Source organism: Bos indicus x Bos taurus, chromosome 19, assembly GCF_003369695.1.
Source record: "Bos indicus x Bos taurus breed Angus x Brahman F1 hybrid chromosome 19, Bos_hybrid_MaternalHap_v2.0, whole genome shotgun sequence".
Lineage (NCBI taxonomy): Eukaryota > Metazoa > Chordata > Mammalia > Artiodactyla > Bovidae > Bos > Bos indicus x Bos taurus.
The window spans coordinates 21,889,746-21,909,502 of NC_040094.1; the positions used below are offsets into that span (position 1 = coordinate 21,889,746).

The 19,757-nt window shown below is 55.4% G+C and overlaps 1 protein-coding gene and 1 long non-coding RNA gene across 3 annotated transcripts; one reads left to right on the plus strand and one right to left on the minus strand.

Moving 5' to 3' along the window:
- Window positions 1-523: 523 nt before the first annotated feature.
- LOC113877142 lies at window positions 524-18,458 on the minus strand. Of its 2 annotated transcripts, none has more exons than XR_003506701.1 (2): window positions 18,382-18,458; window positions 524-757 (listed from the first exon to the last, which is right to left on the minus strand). It is a non-coding gene; the product is annotated as an uncharacterized LOC113877142 (long non-coding RNA). The 2 variants fall into 2 exon arrangements; XR_003506700.1 differs by lacking the exon at window positions 18,382-18,458 and adding an exon at window positions 1,894-2,093.
- Window positions 2,373-19,757, plus strand: ANKRD13B (ankyrin repeat domain 13B). The gene is made up of 15 exons (XM_027516961.1): window positions 2,373-2,581; window positions 12,724-12,859; window positions 12,986-13,110; window positions 13,198-13,243; window positions 13,835-13,978; window positions 14,068-14,257; window positions 14,334-14,400; window positions 15,706-15,787; window positions 16,562-16,626; window positions 16,852-16,982; window positions 17,083-17,240; window positions 17,371-17,523; window positions 17,657-17,820; window positions 17,908-17,984; window positions 18,393-19,757. Exons 1-15 carry the CDS (start codon window positions 2,468-2,470, stop codon window positions 18,628-18,630), a joined length of 1,890 nt encoding a protein of 629 aa, XP_027372762.1. The 5' UTR covers window positions 2,373-2,467; the 3' UTR covers window positions 18,631-19,757.

Sequence of the window (19,757 nt, forward strand, 5' to 3'; positions counted from 1 at the left end):
TGTGGCCGCCCGTTCACCCCTGATCGACCCCCAGCTATGGAATTTCATTTATTAAATGTCGAGGCGGCTGCTGGCAGCCCCATTGCTTGGCTGTCTTTGTTTCTCTGCTGTGTGGGCGCGTCTCGAGCACGTGGCAGCTGGAGCGCGCAGGCTGAAGGAAAAGCGACCTGGGTTTAGAGTCCGGGGCCACTTGGCGAAGAGAAACTCCGGCTGCCCAGAGGATCCCACCCCCCCAATCCAGGCTGAGCTCCCCGCCTCCTTGAGCTCCAAGCCTTTTCAGGGGAAGAAGGATGAGTCATTCGGTTCCCCCGACCCCACTAGCCCCATCTCCTGGTTGGCCCTGGGACTACCGGGGAGTGGCCGAAGCACGGATCCACTCTCCAAACTTTGTTCCCGAAGCCCCCAGCCCCGCCACAGACGAGCTTCTGGGCCTGGGGCTTAGGGATAAAAGGGTTTCCAAATTTCCTTTTGGAGACTTCGCCACCTCAGGAAGCAAGACAATTAAAGAGGAATCACAACAAGATTGTGATTGTAAAAACAATTTAATGAGGAAATGTACAGGCATTCTCCCGGCCACTCCTGCCGTCCCTTCCCCGCTCCAGCCCCCTCCCCAACTCCGGCGGCAGCCACGGCACTCTGGTGACCCCTCGTGGTGGAGGTGGGCAGCGGTCCCCGGCGGCGGGAGACGCCAACAGGCTCCTCCCAGCCTGGAGAAAGGGGCGAGGCAGTCCACTCCTTCATCGTTCCGCGCCGGGGCCTGGCACCGCAGGGCGTGGAGGAGGAACGAGAGAAGACCACACAAAGAAACCTGAGAGGCACGGAGAGTTTGCAAGCTTTCGCTAGCACCTCCCACACAAACGCTTCTTGGATTGTTCTAAGTGGGGCTGGTATGGAATCCCTGATTCCTGTCTTGTTCTAAGGTGGGCTCCAGAAGGCGCAGTGCCTGGTCCCGCCACCTGGGGGACGGTGGGAGGGATAGGCCTGGTGGGCCTGGTGAGGGGAGGGATGAATCATTTCCAGGTCAGTCGCCATCCTTAGCTAACCCCAAGAGGTAGTATTAGAGTCACATTTTAGAGGTGAGTGGTCTGAGAAAATTTAAGCAATTTGCCTAAGGTCAGGCAGTAAGGAGGAATAGGAATTCAGGTTCCCTTGGATACCCCAGTCCCTCTCCGCCTCCAGGGGCTGGGCCAAGCCCCAGGTCCTTCTAGCCTCTGCAATAGGCTGCCCTGAAGGGCAATTCCACTTTTATCGAGGCATCTGCAAGCACACTCCTGGAAAGATTTCTCTGCCCTGGAGTCATTCAGGAAGGAGAAAGTCTTTGGAACCAGTGCTTCCTCTCCAGAGGGGACCACACGGGGTGGAGGTGGGGAGCTGCCACCTGCTGCAGTCTCTGCGCAGCCCCACTCAGGTCCTTGCAGAGAGCAGCGTATGGGGGGAGGGGTGTGTTCTCCCATCCTTAATAGACATCGTCTTTCTAATGTCAAATGCAGAAGATGGAGTTTAATTTTAAAAGAAGGCAGGGAAGACTCCTACGTAGTATTTCAGGTGCTAGATTTCTGGTTGCTCCAATGACCCTTGGCACTGCACACTAACGCCCCGCATCTTTCTCAGGACTCCTTCCACCAGTCACTCTTTTCTTGGAATCTGGATCCTGCTCACATTCTACTGGGACCCAAACTCAAGCCTGAAGGCCACACCTTCCCGCGCCCCCTAATGCTTGAGGAAGGCCTGTAACCCCGTCCCTCCCCAGCAAAAGGCAAAATGCCAGGGGGTGGGGGTACACCCCAGTCCACCAGACGTCAGGACACTGCCTCCGACCCGGCCGGGCCTGACTCCCTCCCCACTGTCTCAGTGGATCAGGGGGACAGTGCGGGACCCTCTCCGGCCACTCACCACCCCCAGTTCCACGAGGCGGACTACAAGCCCCATGATGCCGCGGGGCCCAGTGATAACAAGCGCTGCCCAGGGCATCCGCGTCCCCCTCCTTTCTCCCCCGCATCCCCGCATCCCTAGCCGATCGCTCGGGCTGAGGGCCGGGCTATGCAGCTGCGGGGTGCCGGGGGCCGCGGGCGCGCGTCCCTGCGGCGGCGGCGTCCCTGGGGCCCGCGCCCCGAGCGCCCCCGCGCCCGCTGCGGGCGCCTGCTCCCTCCGCCGAGCGGCGTCTTTGTGCGCGGGGGTGTGGGAGGCAAGGCGCGAGTCCGCGCCGCGCCGCCGAGTGCCCGCGCCCTCCGCGGGCGGGTGGGGGCCTCTCCGCGTCGCCCGCCGCCGCCGCCGCCTCGCGAGGACGCCCGCGGCCCGCGCCGCCCGCACCGCGCCACCCCCGCCCGCCGGCGCCGCTCGCACATGCCCGAGCCGCAGCCCTGCGAGCAGGCAGCGCCGGCCCCCCGCCCCGCGGCCCCGGGCCCCGGCTCTGGCGCCGTCCCTCCTTCCGGGCCGGGCGCCGCGGCCCCGGTATGAGGAGCGGGCGATGATCCCCGCCAACGCCTCCGCCAGGAAGGGGCCCGAGGGCAAGTACCCGCTACACTACCTCGTGTGGCACAACCGCCACCGCGAGCTGGAGAAAGAGGTCCGCGCCGGCCAGGTAAGAGCGCCGTCGGGGCGCCGCGAGGACCCCACGGCCCAGCAAGCCCGCCCGGCTTGGGGAGGGGGCGCGGCGCGGGCTGTCCCGCCCCCCTGGCGAGTTTGCAGCGCTTCTTTGTTCGCCGGCGCCGCTTTTGTGCTGTTGACCTGGAGAGGGTGATGGGAGCGGCCCCCGCTCGCTTCCCTCCTGCCCGGCCGAGCAGTCCACACGTGCTCCGAACCCTCCCTGATTGAGGTAGGGGACGTCCTGCCCCTCCTCCGCCGGGGCAGTGAGGGCTGCGGGGAGGGGCTGCCGGCTCCATCTGAGCTCCACGCGGTGGGAGAGTCCGCCCCACTCAGCCCGGCAGCGACACCTCCCGCGTGAGTGTGCGGAGGTGGCCTGCGTAGGCAGGGGGTCACAGGTCAAGGATCGGAGACTAGGCCGGGACCCTCCCAGGCGTGCCTGCCCCACCCAGTGCCCTCTACCCTCTCCACGAGCGCTTATCTGTTTGCTCACACTGGGCTGAGCCCCTGAACCCCGCGGACCCCAGCGCCTGCTCAGGAATGGGGAGTGAAGAGAGAGCGCCTCTGGGGTGAAGCCCTGGAGGGCCTTGTCCAGGTGCTGAAATGCGCTCTCCTGCCCTCTGATGCTGGGCCCGGCTTCTTGGTGCTGAGGAAGCCAGGGCCCCACTGGCCCCCGACAGGATTTGAGGTTTTGTACACACAGCGGCTCCCTGGTTCTCTAGTCATTGAGAATGGGTGGGTCAGCCAGCCTTGGCTGGGCGGTGGCCTCCAAGAAGATATGATCAGGGATGGAGTCTCCTCCGCATTCTTCAGGACAGAGGCAGGCAGGCACGGGTCACAGGTAGTTTCCAACTCTGCCCTTGGGCCCAGGTCACAGGCAGGCTCTCCTAGCAGAAACGACTTGCCCTCCAGGGTGGGGAGGCAGGAGCCAGAGCTGGGCCCCCCTGGCCCTGGTGTATCTCCATTGAGGCCTGCAGACTTGGCCTGGATCTGCGATCCTGGGGCCATGGACTGGGAGTGGTTTCCTCAGGCGCTGCCCCCTTGGGGAATATGCCTTTTGAGGGCCACTTCCTGAGTCACAGGAAGTTCAGTTTGAGGAGCTGTCTGCTTCCCAAGGGAAGAGTGAGGTGGAGAGCAGGACATCACCAGGCCAGCGAGGTGAGGGTCGGAGCCCGTCTTCAAGTCCACCACCGGGCCCTCAGAGCAGCACCACATCCAGCTGTACATGGCAGGCGCAGAAAATGGTGGGGTGACCTGAGCCTTCACCTCTGGTTGGGGTGTCCACTTCCATTCTACCTCCATTTCCATAAGGATGCTTCAGGTTGCTCCTTGGATCCTGTCTCTGTTTATCCATCATAAAGGAAGTGGTTTGCTGCCACTGGTAAAGGAAGCAAGGTCAGAGTGGTAGCTCCTGGAGACAAAGATGAACAAACCAGGCACAGCCCACGCCCTCCCAGAGACCCCATTGTGCTGATGCAAATGTGAGCAGGGAAGCAGTGTGAAGTGCAGGGTGCTAAGTCAGTTCAGCCTCTTCTGGCTTGTCTCTGCTTGTCCTCCCCTGAGGGCAAGAGAAGACATCCCTGAGGGAGGTTGCAGCTGGAGGGATTTAAGTATGACCTGAGAGGAACTTCCCAGTGGGATGGTTGATGATTGGCTGAAGAACTGTTAGGCAGAAGGCTAGTGGCTGAATGTCCAGAACACCTTGATCATGCTCCCTTGCCCAAGTGGAGGGTGCTCTTTTCCTTGCAGAGACTGGAGAGAGGCAGAATGCCCTAGAAGAAAAGGCCATTTCACCCAGGCCTTTTTGATTGATAGTCCTTGGGTCAGCAGTCCTCTTGCTGGGGTGGGGTTGGAGAGGGGCGCCAGAGCCTGCGGCAGGTGGGGCTCCTTCGGACCACTGAGTGTGGTCCCCTCAGGCTTCCGCAGAAACCAGGTGCACCCCAACCCCACCCACTCATCCCCTTTCCCTGGTGAATTTGTGTCTTCCTGAAATGTACACTGCCTGCCCTGATCCCAGCCCAGGGGGATACAGGGCACTGGTTGAGGATAAACCCTTCTTCAACCACAAAGGAGCCAGATCAGTCCTCTCCTTTGCACCAGGGTGCCAAGAAGGGAATGCCAGTCAGTCTGGGTGGGAGAGCCCCCAGGCAGAGTTTCGACTCCAGGACTGACCTGGGCGGAATCCTTGCATCCAGATGTGCATTGCTCAGTTCTCCAGGCCTCAGACTCCCTGGGAGAGCTAAGGATGCCCCCTCCCCAGGCATTTCCTGCAGGTGAGGGGTCTGGGGGGGCCACCTAACATCCTAATGAAACCCGGTCAACCCCAGGCATCTCATCTGGGGGTCCCTGATCTCTGGTCCTCTTAGCACCCACTGTTACAGAAAACAGCCAGGCTTTCCTCAAACACACAGCAGCTGGGTTTCCCTGGTCTTCATTTGGCATAGCGGCCTCCTCTTCACTCCAAGAAAGCCCCGCAGAGGCCCTCCCGTGGGCAGGCTTGGCAGTGCTGGCCAAGGAGGAGGGGGATGGCACGGCAGCCTTCTGAGCAAGTTCACAGGGGCTGGCTGCAGGGTATGGTGGGGAGAGGGAGGTGGTAAGCGGAGGTTTTTTGAAGGGAAATGTCCATGATCACCCCTAGCCGATGCCCAGCAATACAACGGTTGCTGGGTGCCCTGCTTTCTGCCATGCACCTGCTCTGCCAGGTTGGGAGGGGGCAGGAGGTTGTAGGGTAATGGATGTGCCAGTTCTCCCTTAGCTGGCATGAGGCCTGGGGTCCAGACAACTGGGCATGGCCTTGGTTCTGGAGCTGCGAGTCCCTGGGGTTCCCTGGGGTAGGTGGTGGAGGTTAGATGGGAATAGCTCCCTGTGGGAGGGCCAAGGAGAGCAAGGTTCTTCTTGGGCAGCAACCACTCTGGAGGGGACTGGACGATGGTCCTAGGGGAACATTTTCTTTCTTCTGGAGGCTGCCTCCATAATAGTCCTCCTTCCTGATTTCCCCAGGTCATCTCTCTGACCTGACACCCCAGTGAGATGGGATTGTGGGGCCCGTGGATGCTCAGACAGAGGCTGTCCCACCCAAGGTACCTGTTGTGACCAGGAGCACCTGTGATTGCGTCTCCTGGCAAAGTAGGCAGTCCCCGGTATAGGCTGTCACCACAGCTGATGAGCTGGGAAGCTCGGGAGAGGGAGCCACAAACCCTCAAAACCAAAAATCAATGTGTCTGGGATGAAGGGGAGGGGCTGCGTGGGGCAGAATGGAGGGGGACTCAGCAGGTGCCACCCCCACGGGCCCAGCTCCACTGTCCATGTGGGAAACACCCTGCCTCGCTCCCCCTTGAGAGAGCTCAGGTCCGCCTGGTGGGAAAGCAGAGAAGCGGTGGTGGCCACACCAGACTCGGGCTGTCCTCCCTGGGGTGGGGGTGAAGCAGGGTAGGGAAAGGAGCCTGTCTACTCCTCCAGCACCTGCGTTTACTCTATACATTTGGTGTGTTCTTATAAGATTTCACCTAACAAAAGGACTTGCTAATGCTAAACAACTTTGAAAAATACTCTGCGAGTGCACGTGGGTTCAAGGAGTGTGCATGTGCAAATGTGCTGGCATCTATGTGTGTTACACATGAGTAGAGGCCTGCAGGCTGGAGGGCAGCTGGACACATGCCCTTGTACATGCGGGTGCACATGTACTGTGCCTGTGGATGCAGGAGCACATGTGTGTGTGTAGTGTGTGTGTGTAGTGTGTGTGTGTCTGCAGACAGGGGCCTGAGTGGAAACAGGGAGACTCTGTGCCCAGGGAGCCCCAGCTCCTAAGCTCGAAAGTCTCTGCTTGGGCCCCCAGCTGAGGCTGGCTGGGGTGCAGAGCTTCTGTCCTCTTGGCGGGGAGGGCTGGGGGTTGGGTTTCATGGGAAACCTTTTCATTCCAGCAATTAAATAGCAGCAGGCCTTTGCCGAGAAAATTAATGAATTCTCCCACCTGGGCCCTCGGCAAGGTGCCGCTTCCATCAAGGGCTCAGCTTTGAATGGGTGCAGGGGATCTTCTTTGGAGCCTGGCTGACAGTACACAGGGCTCATGGTGGCCCTGGAAAACACCGGGGCCCTGGGGACCCTGGGGAGTGCTGCCAGGAGAGCTCCGGAGGAGCGGAGGTAGGGCGGGCACCCCTTCCTGGCCGTCACCGGCCTCTGCAGTCTGAGGCACCTGAGGCGGGGGAGGCGGGCAGCATCTGGAGCCCTGGGACTGGCCCTGCTGGCTCCCTGGGGCCTTGTTAGCAGCAGCAGTATCTGGGGCAGGGCCAGTGGGAGGCGTGATGGCTCAGCTGTGGCCCGTGGGAAGCCCTCCTCCTGACACCCTGATGACCCAGCCTGCTCGGGGTCTGTGGATGCTGTCTCGCTCCTATCCCAGGACTCAGGATCCCACCCAGGTCAGACCCTGAGGGGCCCAGCTCAACCTGTAAGAGGCAGAGAGTAAATAATGCTTTGCCCTCCTCTCTGGGGAGCTGGTGGACTCCAAGCTACAGCTCAGAGGGCACAGGGGCCGGGCAGAGTTTGTTTTTTTTTTTTTTTTTTTTTTGAGGCTCCTTGTATATTTAAAGAAAAAGAAATGCCAACAGAAGGTTATAAAAATTATATAAATCACTTAAAATGTTTTGTTTTTGACAAAGGAGTTCCCTACCTCCCCCACCTCTGCATCTCATCCCCAGAGGCAACCACTTTGAACTCTTTAGGCGATTCAGTTATTTGCCTCATATTATAAACAACATACTTCTACAGCTATTTACTAGCTAATCAGTTTTACACTTTACTGCCTTGCCCTCCTTCCCCATGTCCCTTAAAAATAGTCATCTAGGCATTTGCTTAATAAATATTTATGAAGCACCCATTATGTGCCAGACACTGTCCAGAGCTGGGGATATAGCACCGAACAAAACAGACAGTTCCTTTATGGAGCTTACATACAGTCTAGGAGAGGGAGACAATGAAGAAATAAGTAGGCAATTTAATGCTGAAAGAGAGCTGGAGCAGGAGAAGGGACAGCAGACAGACAAATAGCAACTGTCACTTGAGCTGGCTTGTCAGGGCTAGCCTTTCTAAGGAGGTGACATCTGAGCGGTGGCCTTAATGAAGTGAGGGAGGAAGCTTTGTGGCTACCAGGACCCAGAAGAAGATGGTTCCAGGGAAGGCCAACATGCCGGAGTGGAGCTTGGAGAGATGGGAGAGCATGTGAGTTCAAAGAGACATTCAGGATGCTATCCTCAACTGCATGGGAAGCCACGGAGAGATTCTGAGCTAAAGGGCATCAGGACCTGAGGAATAATATTTTACAGGTACCTGTGATGGGCCCTAGAGAGAACAGACCTAAGGAACCAAGAGAGGAGTGGGAGGAATTAGGTGACAGACAGGGTGGCTACACCAGGAGGGTAGCCTGAAGGTGGTAACATCTAAAATGACTCTGGATCTATTTTGAAGGTAGAGCCTATAAGGTCAAATTTTACTGGTGGATTAGATATGGAAGGTGAGAGAAAAAGGAGAGAGAAAAACAGTCTTCCCTGGAAAGGGAGTGACCTGAAGCGCTGTTTACTGTGATGGGGGAATTGGGAGAGGTGAAGCTGTCCAGGGACAGCTGGAGTGAAGAAAGCAAGGGAAAGAAGCACAGGTCAGAAGGTCCCATTCTGTTTCATGGATTCAGTTTCCATTCTGTATTTTTGTGAGGGTGTAAATGACTGTGCCTGCCTCCAGTTTTCTGTTTCCTGCATTGACAGTTGTTTCCTCTGTGTTTTTAGCACCTATTTGCAAGTTTTGGTATCTTTCTTTCATGTTGGGCAGCTTTCCTCAAGTGTCCGGTCACCCTTGGCTGCTGGGGCATAATTAAGGATGGAGGTGTGGAGCTTATTAATATGTGGGTGCTGCTCTAAGATGACTGGCCTGCTTATTGTTGCTGCTGCTGCTAAGTTGCTTCAGTCGTGTCCGACTCTGTGCGACCCCATAGACAGCAGCCCACCAGGCTCCCCGGTCCCTGGGATTCCCCAGGCAAGAATACTGGAGTGGGTTGCCATTTCCTTCTCCAATCCATGAAAGTGAAAAGTGAGAGTGAAGTTGCTCAGTCGTGTCCGACTCTTTGCGACCCCATGGACTGCAGCCTACCAGGCTCCTGCGTCCATGGGATTTTCCAGGCAAGAGTACTGGAGTGGGGTGCCATTGCCTTCTCCGTCAGTATATATCAGGCTCAATTTACTTAACATTTATTTTTATTTATTTGGCTGCATCGGGTCTTCAGTTGTGGCCCACGGGATCTTCGATCATTGATTAATAGATCCCTCACTGGGGATCAAACCCAGGCCTCCTGTACTGGGAGTGCAGAGTCTTAGCCACTGGACCACCAGGGAAGTATCTCAGGTGCAATTTCCACAGAGGGTAAACCCCCTGGCATCCCATGAAGAGAAGTGGGGGGCATCTCCCAGATTTACAAAATTGGGGAGGGAACCAGGGGTTCTAAAGTTTAACCAGGCCCCCCAGTATTCAGTTCTGAGCCTTTCTGCCACCTCTGCTGTTCCCACTGCCTGCATGTTCTTCACCTTTCAAGGGTGCTAAGTGGGGGGCTCTAGCTTGACTGGGGTTTCCCTCTGTGAATGGTTGGGTTCTAGTACCCTCTCTTCCCCTAAGTCAGTTGTAATGCCCCGGCCACTTTCTTGTGGGTTTTAAATATTTTATTGGCATTATTTAAAAAAAAATTATTTGGCTGTGTCATGTCTTCGTTGTGGCAGGTGGGATTTTCGCTGTATCATGCAGGGTCTTTGATTGCAGGGTAGTTGCCTCGAGGCCTGTGGGATCTTAGTTCCCCGATCAGGGATCGGACCCGAGACCCCTGCATTGCCAGGCAGGTTCTTAACTACTGAACAACCAGGGAAGTCCCACATTTACCTTTTGAGGCAATCTTCATTCCTTTGTGTAGATCTAAGTTTCTATCTGGTATCATTTTCCTTCTACTTGAATAACTTCATTTAACATTTCTTGTATGCCTTCTGGTGACAAATTCTCTTAATTCTTATTTGTCCACAAAAATCTTTATTTCCCCTTCTTATTTTTGAAGTATATATTTTCATAAGATATGGAGTTCGAGGTTGACAATTCCCATCCCCACCCCACCCGCCAGCACTTTAAAGATTTCATTCTATTGTCTTCTAGCTTGCATGGTTTCTAGTTTTTAAAAAATGTAGAATTTTCTGTATTCGTCCTTCCATACATAGTGTGTCTCATTTCTCAAAACACTTTTAAGATTTTCTTTTTATCACTAGTTTCCAGCATTTGATTATGATGGGCCTTGGTGTAGGCTTCCTTGGGATTCATTGAGTTCCTCGGTATTCATTGAGTTCCTTGGTTCTGTGGATTTATCATTGTATTAGTTTCTGCAACAAACTACCAGACAGGATGGGTTAAAATAATAAATTTATTCTCTCATCAGTTTGGGGATTGGAAGTCTAAACTCAAGCAAGATATCCACGCTGCTCCCTCCAAAGGCTCTGGGGGAGAATCCTTTCTTGTGTCTTCTGGCTGCCCGTGGTGCTCAGCGTTCCTCGGCTTGTGGTTGCTCCACTTTAATCTCTGCCTCCCCTCATAGGGAACGTCTCTCTGCATCTTACAAAGATGCATAAAACTGGACTTAGGGCCTTACTGGATAATTCAGGCTGATCTCATTTTGAGATCCTTAACTGTATCTGCAAAGACCCTTTTTCAAAATAAGGTCACATTCATAGGTTCTAGCGGTTAGTATGTAGATATATATATATATATATTTTTTTTGGTTGGAGGGATGGCACCAGTATTCAGCTCACTATAGTAGGTTGTTTTGTTGTTTTTTTAAATGGAATTTGGAAATTTTTTGGCTATTCCTTTAAATTTGTCTTATTCCTCCACTTCCTTTCTGAACCTTTTTCCAATTATACATATGTTAGAATGCCTTATGCTGCTGCCAAGTCGCTTCAGTCGTGTCCGACTCTGTGCGACCCCATGGACTGCAGCCTACCAGGCTTCTCCGTCCATGGGATTCTCCAGGCAAGAACACTGAAGTGGATTGCCATTTCCTTCTCCAAATGCATGAAAGTGGAAAGTGAAAGTGAAGTCACTCAGTCGTGTCTGACTCTTAGCGATCCCATGGACTGCAGCCTACCAGGCTCCTCCATCCATGGGATTTTCCAGGCAACAGTACTGGAGTGGGGTGCCACTGCCTTCTCCAGAATGCCTTATAGTGTCTGACAAATTGCTGAGGCTGTTTGAATGTTTTTTCAGTACCTCTTTTCTCTTCTGTTCTTCAGTTTGTATAGTTCTGTGGCTGTATCTTTAAATTCACTTATTTTTATTTTCATTCTGATGTGTCTAATCTGCTATTAACTCTACCCAGTGAAAATTTCATTTCAGAACATTTTATCTCCCAATTTTTCCCTTGTGAATGTTGTTTTTCTTTAAAGTTTTGAGCACATTGAGCCATTCATCTTTATTATGTCAGAATATGTTTCTATTAAATGATTTTTCTCCTGATTATGGGTCATATTTTCCTACTTCTGTACATATCTAGTAATTTTTAACTGGATGTTGGACACTGTAAATGCTGTGATGTTAAGCATCGGGATTTTGCTGTCTTCATTTAAAGGAGTGTTAGGCTTTGTTCTGGCAGCCTAATTTAAGTTACTGGCAAATCAATTTGATCCTTTTGAGCTTATTTTTTATCTTTATTAAAATTAGGTCTGGGTGGGTCTTTAAGGACAGGCTGGGGTTGCAAAGAGTTGGACACAGCCTGGTATCTGAACAACTTCTAAGGTATAATCCTTCTTTTGAATACCTCTCTATTGAATATCCTGGGTAATCAACAAGGGCTCTCTAGCAGGTTGGAGCTTGAATGCTTCCCTGCTATGGCTGAACTCTGAGAATTTTTTTTTTTTTTGAGTCTGTTGTTTCTTTTCTGCCTGGTTTTGTTCAGTTTCACTGTAAAAATGTGAAGTTTAGTATTTAGCAAAGACTCAAAGGAACCACATGCAGATTTCTGGAGCTCTTTAAAAACAAACAAACAAAACGTAGCTTACTTTTTCCTGGAACTCTGCCCTGCAAGTTTTAACTACCTCAGCCTCCCTGCTACTGTCTCTCAGCTCCTCAGCGGACTACCGTACCCTGCTGGGGATTCTCCTCTCTGCATGGCTGTTTGAAACATTCCTCCAAGTAGAGACTTAGACAATCACAGGCCCCACCTTGTTTGTTTGTCTTACTTTAGGGATCGCAGTCCTGGGCTAATTGTTGCCTAATGTCTGAAAACAATTATTTCAAGCAACACTTTTCTCTGTTCTGAGTGGGATGGTAATTTCAGTTATTTATTCATGTCAGCATAGAAGCCTTTCCCTGGCATTTTATCAAGTTTTGGGGGCAGAGAAGAGTAGTTATACGCATGTGGTCAGTTATTTACACAGAAGTCCTAGTCTCCTGAAGTATATCTAAATGTTTATATTTAACAAACATATGTTTTTATCACCCAACAAAAATTTCATGCAGTATAACTGTACTATTCACAAAACAACAGGATTTTAAAATAATGTTAGTGTCCCAAAGGCACAGGACATGGATTTGAAGGTGTACCATGAACATGTTCTTTTCTTCCTGTTAATGTATCATTGCAGTTGTGCTAAAACCTCACAGTGATAATGTCATGATCTAAACTGGAGGCCCTTCCTGAAGGTGCGGTCTTGGACACCTAGGATAGGTCTCAGGTGCCCTCCCTGGCCAGTAGCCTCTCTAGACCACCCTTCAGCCCCAAGCTTACTCTTCACAGGCAGACCACTGGGCCTTGGAAGAGTGAACCCAGTCAGGGCACCTAGGTGAACTGGAAAGGAAGTTCCTCCCTTTCTCAGAGTTACTTCCTGCCCTGTCCTGCAAGCCCCTTTCCACTCGACCCCAATTCATTGTGCCTGTCTCTCCCATTGCTTTCTGAGACAGGCAAGGCAGGACAACTAGGTGAGTGCTGCCTGCCTAGAGATAGATAGCTCATCGCTGTATCTTCCTGAGGCCTTTCCACACTGCCTTGATTTCATCATTAATGGACTCCTGAGGCAGGCTTAGATGGGCTGCCTCATGACGTGACCAGGGCAACCGCTTCACCTCCTCCAGGTGGACATTGAGCAGCTGGATCCCCGGGGGCGGACTCCCCTGCACTTGGCCACCACCCTGGGGCACCTCGAGTGTGCCCGCGTGCTCCTGGCGCACGGCGCAGACGTGGGCAGGGAGAATCGCAGCGGCTGGACAGGTGGGCACCCCTGCTCGCTTCCACCCCACAGCCTGGGTCTCCCGGCACCATATCATTACCTCTGGTTGGCTGCAGGGAGCCCTAGGCAGGGTCCTGCCCTGTGACATTGCCCCCCCTGACCCCCAGTGCTTCAGGAAGCTGTGAGTACCCGGGACCTGGAGCTGGTGCAGCTGGTGCTACGGTACCGGGACTACCAGCGGGTGGTGAAGCGGCTGGCGGGCATCCCCGTGCTCCTGGAGAAGCTGCGCAAGGTGAGGGCCAGCCTGTTCGCCTCCCCACCGTGGCCCTCGAACCCTGTCTCCAGTGCAGGCTTAGCCACTCTCCTCTTCCTCCTCCAGGCCCAGGACTTCTACGTGGAGATGAAATGGGAGTTCACTAGCTGGGGTAAGAGGGGTTGCTGGGGGCCTCTCGGGGGCATCTCCCACCCCAGGGCTCCTGCACTTGCTGCTCCCTTGCCTGGAGCCTTCTTCCCATTGCGCTCCCATGGCTCCCTCCCACCTTTTAGTTCTCAGCTCAACACTGTCTCTTCCTGAGGCCTTTCCACACTGCCTCAATTCCGTTATGAATTCCTTCGCTTTGTAATGACTGGCTCATTTGTCTGTCTGTTACCTGTCGTCCCTTGTTAGAAGGTAAGCTCCAAGATGGCAGGGGTTCTGTCTTGTTCAATGTTGTATCCCCAGTGCTTGGCACAGAGGAGGCGTTTAATAAATATTTGTTAGAAGATTGGATGCAAGACTGAATGAATTAAATGGTGAATACTAGGGACTTGGTGGTGGCTGACTCATACCTGTCTCCGACTTTAGGTTGCTCATATCTGAGTGACTGTGGTCTACATTTGTTGAGGGGTTGGTTGGGGGAGAGGTTGCTCTCCCACCAGTTCCCTTACCCATTCCCAGACACACCCCTGACCCCCATGTTCTGAGGTTTGGTGGGCCAGGCAAATTGAAGCCACCTCTGACCTTCTCATCCACTCAGTGCCCTTGGTGTCCAAGATCTGCCCCAGTGACACCTACAAAGTGTGGAAGAGTGGACAGAACCTTCGGGTAGACACCACACTCCTGGGCTTTGACCACATGACGTGGCAGCGAGGGAACCGCAGCTTCATCTTCAGGGGCCAAGGTCAGGCAGGTGGGAGGCAGGGCAGGGTGGGGAGGCTGGGGACACCCCCACATGAGCCCTGACTCCCTGAGCTATTCTGGGGCTGGCAGACGCGAGTGCCGTGGTTATGGAGATTGACCACGACCGCCGCGTGGTGTACACGGAGACCCTGGCTCTGGCCGGGCAGGACCGTGAGCTGCTGCTGGCTGCTGCCCAGCCCACGGAGGAGCAGGTGCTGAGCCGGCTCACTGCACCTGTTGTCACTACGCAACTGGACACCAAGAACATCTCCTTTGAGAGGTAAGTGGGCATGGCTTTGGAAGCCTGGAGCCAGCCTGGTGGGTGCCCCCTCACCTAGACCACTCTGCTTCCCCAGGAACAAGACAGGCATCCTGGGCTGGCGCAGTGAGAAGACCGAGATGGTGAATGGGTATGAAGCCAAGGTGAGGTCACAGTTCCCAGGTGCCAGACCCACCACACTCTTGCCTACAGTGAGCAGGACAGGGGCTTCCTGACCAGTTTCTAAGCCCTGGAGGTACAGAGACAATACAGTCTGGAGGGAAGAGCCTGAGACCAACAGGCAACTGATGAGAACAGTTGGAGTTTACTGGTCCACCTAATACTACGTTCAGGCTTCCCTGGCGGCTCAGGGTAAAGAATCTGCCTGCCAATATAGGGGATGCAGGTTTGATCCCTGGGTTGGGAAGATCCCCTGGAGAAGGAAATGGCAACCCACTCGGTATTCTTGCTTGGGAAATCCCATAGAGAAGCCTGGTGGGCTACAGTCCATGGAGTTGCAAAAGAGTTGGACACGATGTAGCAAGTAAAACAAAAACATTACTTTCACGTGCAATGCCCTATTTTGACATTTTAAATGTATGTGCATGTATGTATGTGTGTCTATTGTACACATGTACACACGTCTATGTACATATGTGTGTATACCTCACACACTCTCATTTAATCCTCACAACAACCCTTTAAGGTAGGTGCTTTTATTATTCCCGTTTTACAGATGGTTTACAAAAGGTTGATTTTAATCAACCTTTCTATGGTTTCCCATTTAATCTTTACAACAACTCTATGAAGTAGGGTATTGGCCCATTTTATGAAGAGGAAGCGGAAGCTTAAAATGATGAAGTAACCGGCACAAGGTTGCCCAGATCTTCTGGCTGACTCCAAAGCCAGGCCTTCACTCCTGAGCAGACTGTTGAGGGAGGTCTCCCACAGTCACTAATGGGACCCTTGCATCACCCACGTGGGATTACATGGTGAAGAGGCCAACCAGTGCAGGGTTCTGTGTTGCTGCTGTTTCCTCCTGGAGGCCTTCCCTGGACCACAGGCTAGGCTATGGTCTCTGCTTTTTATTCCCACAGTCCTGTGCTTCTCCATCTAGAGGACATGTCACACTGGGTTATTACCATCCACTGTCGTCTTGTCTTTTCAAAAAGACTGTGAGCCTTAAGAGGACAGGGGTCATGTCTGGCCATGCTTGTTCACCACTGTATCCCTGATGCCTGCCTCAGTGCCTGGCCTAGAAATGGTCCTCACAAAATGTCTGTTGAATGAATAGGAAAATGAATGAATAACTTCATATAATTACTTGCCCAAAGGCCTGGAGACTGGAACAAACGGTACCTCCCTCCCCTGATCATCCCTTAAAGGAAATGTTTGTGATGCCCTTGGGGGCAGGGGCAGGGACAGAGGTACCAAAGCTGTCAGCAAGTCCTTTCCTCATCTGTCCCCAGGTATATGGGGCATCCAATGTGGAGCTCATCACCCGGACACGGACAGAGCATCTTTCAGAACAGCACAAGGGCAAGGTCAAAGGTAATCAGGCAGGGGTGGGTGGGGGATGGGGAAGAGGTGTGTGGGGAGGAACCAGCTCCCACATGAGCCCCTCTAATCAGTATTTCCTCTGACACGCTAACAAGAATCCGGATAGCTTACTCAGGCAAATAGACTTCAATTCAAATGCCAAATCCTAGTGATTGGTAGTGGCTGCCTAGAGTGCTGATAAGATTCTAAGGCAACATTTGGGCTCAATAGGAAGGGATGCTATAATTGATTACTAATATCTGCACTGGATTTGTGGGTGGGGGGATGTGACATATGCTATCAGCCGTTCCAGTCTAGTAGGACACACCGGAGGCAGAAAGACATGGGCCCTGCCACTGATTCTTTGTGTCCGCTGATACCTACACCTGACTCTCTGGGCACCAGTTAAGTCTGTTTAAAGTGGGAAAATGGAATTCCCACCTCACAAGAGAACAAAATGAAGTTTCTATGGAAGCCCCCAAAGGGAAACACACACATGCATACCCCCAAACTGCTCCCCAAAGGCAGGTATTTTTTGTCCAGTGTCACCAACCTGGACAGTGGTATTTTGGGAGGTCTCTCCTGAGCCCCAGGCCTACTTTTATTCCAGCTGGTCCTGCCTCTGCCCCCTTGGAGTCCTCAGTCACCTTCAGGTGAAGGTGCCTGGGTGTGTGGTGTGGGTGAGCCGCCCTCCCTCCCCACCAGGGACCAGCCTCCTCCCTGGGTCTTGGGTGCTGTACCTTCTGAGGGGCTGCAGTATCCTCTGAGACGCCGTGTTTCTCATAGGTTGTAAGACACCTCTGCAGTCCTTCCTGGGAATTGCTGAGCAGCATGGGGGCCCCCAAAACGGGGTGAGTGTGTGCCAGGGGTACCCCTGTGTGGAAGGGTGTGGATGGGGATCAGGAGGAGTCATACTGTGTGGACCTGCTTTCTTTCCACAATGCCCAAGGCCCTGTCAGCTCCACAGTGGTGGGGAGTTGGGGGAAAGGAGACAGATTTGGGGCTTGTAATACCAGGTGACTGGCCTGGCCTCAAGGACTGAGAAGGGCTCATGAGCTCCTCGCTGTGTGGTACAGACCCTGATCACTCAGACCCTGAGCCAAGCCAACCCCACTGCCATCACTGCAGAAGAGTACTTCAACCCCAACTTTGAGCTTGGAAACCGCGACATGGGTCGCCCCATGGAACTGACCACCAAAACACAGAAGTGAGGGCCCCTGCTGGGGCTGGGGAGGGTTGGGCAGGGCTGGGGGAGGGGTCACGGCTTCTACAATGGCCCTCACTCTTTGGGATCTGCGGGGGGTCAGGTTCAAGGCCAAGCTGTGGCTGTGTGAGGAGCATCCCCTGTCCCTGTGTGAGCAGGTGGCCCCCATCATTGACCTCATGGCCGTCAGCAACGCACTTTTCGCCAAGCTCCGGGATTTCATTACCCTGCGCCTGCCTCCGGGATTCCCCGTCAAGATTGGTGAGGCCTCTACCCTTGTTCCTCTTCAGCTGCTCTGGGGAGAGTGGGGCTTCTTAGGAGGTTAAGAGGGGGTACCCATGGTGGGAGGAAGTGGGTGGTGGTGGTGCCTGATGGGTTTGCTCATCCCCAGAAATTCCGATTTTCCACATCCTCAACGCCCGCATCACCTTCGGGAACCTCAATGGCTGTGACGAGCCGGTGCCGTTGGTGAGAGGCAGCCCCAGCAGCGAGACCCCTTCCCCAGGCAGCGACTCCTCCAGCGTCAGCAGCTCCAGTTCCACCAGTGAGACCCCGAGCCCGCCCTCACTACCCCCACTGCCCCGGCCCTCACCGAGCACTTCCCGGGGGAGCGGGCGGGAGGGGGTGGTCTGGTCCACTCTGACCCCCTCCCCGTCTCCCCGGCCTGGCGCCTCCAGCCTCGTGCCGCGGCTGCGAGATCTCCCCCGCGTTGTTCGAGGCCCCGCGCGGCTACAGCGTGCTGGGCGGCCAGCGCGAGGCCACCACTCGCGACGACGACGACGACCTGCTACAGTTCGCCATCCAGCAGAGCCTGCTAGAGGCGGGCAGTGAGTACGACCAGGTGCATCTCCGGAGGCCATGCGGAGGGTTCCCCACCGGGACCACGCTGTCGCCACCACAGCTAACGGGCTCACACCCCGCCCCGCAGGTCACCATCTGGGAGGCGCTCACCAACAGCAAACCGGGCACTCACCCCATGTCCTACGAAGGCCGCCGGCAGGACAGGTCGGTGCCCGCCCGTCCTGAGAAGGTTTCGAAGCGTCTATGCCCCCACCCCCGCCTCCACATAGAGAACACGACCGGGACCCTGTCCACAGCGCGTCCGGCCACTGCCGGCTGGGCAGCCCACCTTGGCCCAAAGAAACCGCGGTCCCCTCATCGGGGACCCTGCTGGTGTCAAGGTGGCGTCCTTTCCCAGCCCAAAGGCGGCCTGAGAGCTTTCACAGATCCTCACCAGACAGAGGTGGGGCTGGGATCCACTCCCACCGGGTGGGAGGGAGCCAGGGAGGTGACTCGAGACCCTTTGACCCCACTGGAGGGTGGCGAGGCCCGCGGTATCTGAGGGCCTCCATGCTGCTTCCCGCCCCGCTTCCGGGTAGATGGGCCCTAGACGTCTCTTTACCTGTCCCGCAGGAGCGCTCCGCCCACGCCGCAGCGCCAGCCGGTACCTCGCGCAGCCCTGGCGTCGGTCCCCAGCCCTCGGCCCAGCCCGCGCCCAGGCCCGGGCGGCCACGTGTTCCGGAGCTATGACGAGCAGTTGAGGCTGGCCATGGAGCTGTCTGCGCAGGAGCAGGAGGAGCGGCGGCGGCGCGCGCGCCAGGAGGAGGAGGAGCTGGAACGCATCCTGCGGCTCTCCCTGACCGAGCAGTAGTGCCCTCTGCCGGGCGCCCAGGCCACGCCCCGCGGAACCCGCCCCGGAGCGAGGACCGCCCCGCCCGCACGCTCGCCGAGATGTCTGGAGACCGGAGGGGTCGCCTCGCGGGCGCAGCGGCGTACCCGTCAACCGACGCGGAGGGGTTCGGGCCGGCCGCGGAGTACCTTTCCGGGCCAGGGCCCTGGAGGCAGCTGGCACGGCCCGGTTCCCTTGCTTTGCTGTATCCTGACCCCCCCGCCACCCTTCTCCTCTGGGCTCGGACCGGTCCACGGGTGGAACCAGGCGGTCCTGAGGGGGAGACGGTCCTGAGAGGAGCAGGGTCTCCGTCCTCTGCTCCTTCTGGCCGGTCCTCCTTTCTGCTCACTGACCCCACTCCAGGACACTGCCCGTGAAGCCTTTGCATCTCCGCTCTTCCCCCCTGGGGGGGTGCAGCTGAGCTCCCCACGTGCTGTGTTGCCGCTTTGTCCCAGACACAAACCAGCACGTCCAGGGCCCAGCCCCTCCCCCACCCCCGCATTTCAGCGTCAAGTGCACTTAGCGGGGTGCCAGGCTCCCCCAGCCCCCACACCCCTCCCGGGTCTCAGGGTGGTCCCAGCTTCTCTTGGGGGCGGCCAGAGGTTGGAGTCCCCATCCCCAAGGCACGTTTTTTGTGATCAGGGAGGAGGCTAGGTCCGGGCAAGGCCTGGCTCCCTCATGATGTCTTGGCGAATGAGGGGCATAGTGGGTGCGGCGCAAACACAAGACAAGGGTCGCCCAGGGCCGTGGCACCACTACCCACCCCTTCCCACCAGCTGCTGCTAGCCCTCTGTGGTTGTGCATCCCACTTGCCCCACCCAGGGGCTGACTCTAAAACCCTTCATCCAATGGTGCTAACCCCCGGCTCCGCCCTGCCCCACCCTACCCACCCAGAGAAGCACAGACCCCGCCGGGGGCAGGGGCCCACCGCACACCCTTGTCTGGGTTCTCTCGGACTGGCCTTCCTGGCTCAGCCAGTGAGGCTCAGAAGGGACACAAAAGGGATGGAAGAAAAAGAACAAAGAGAAGCTGTTCCTCTCACCCCCTTCCCTGATGCCAGGGGCACCAGACTGATTCTGAGGCACAAATAAAAGAGGCTTCAAACCCGA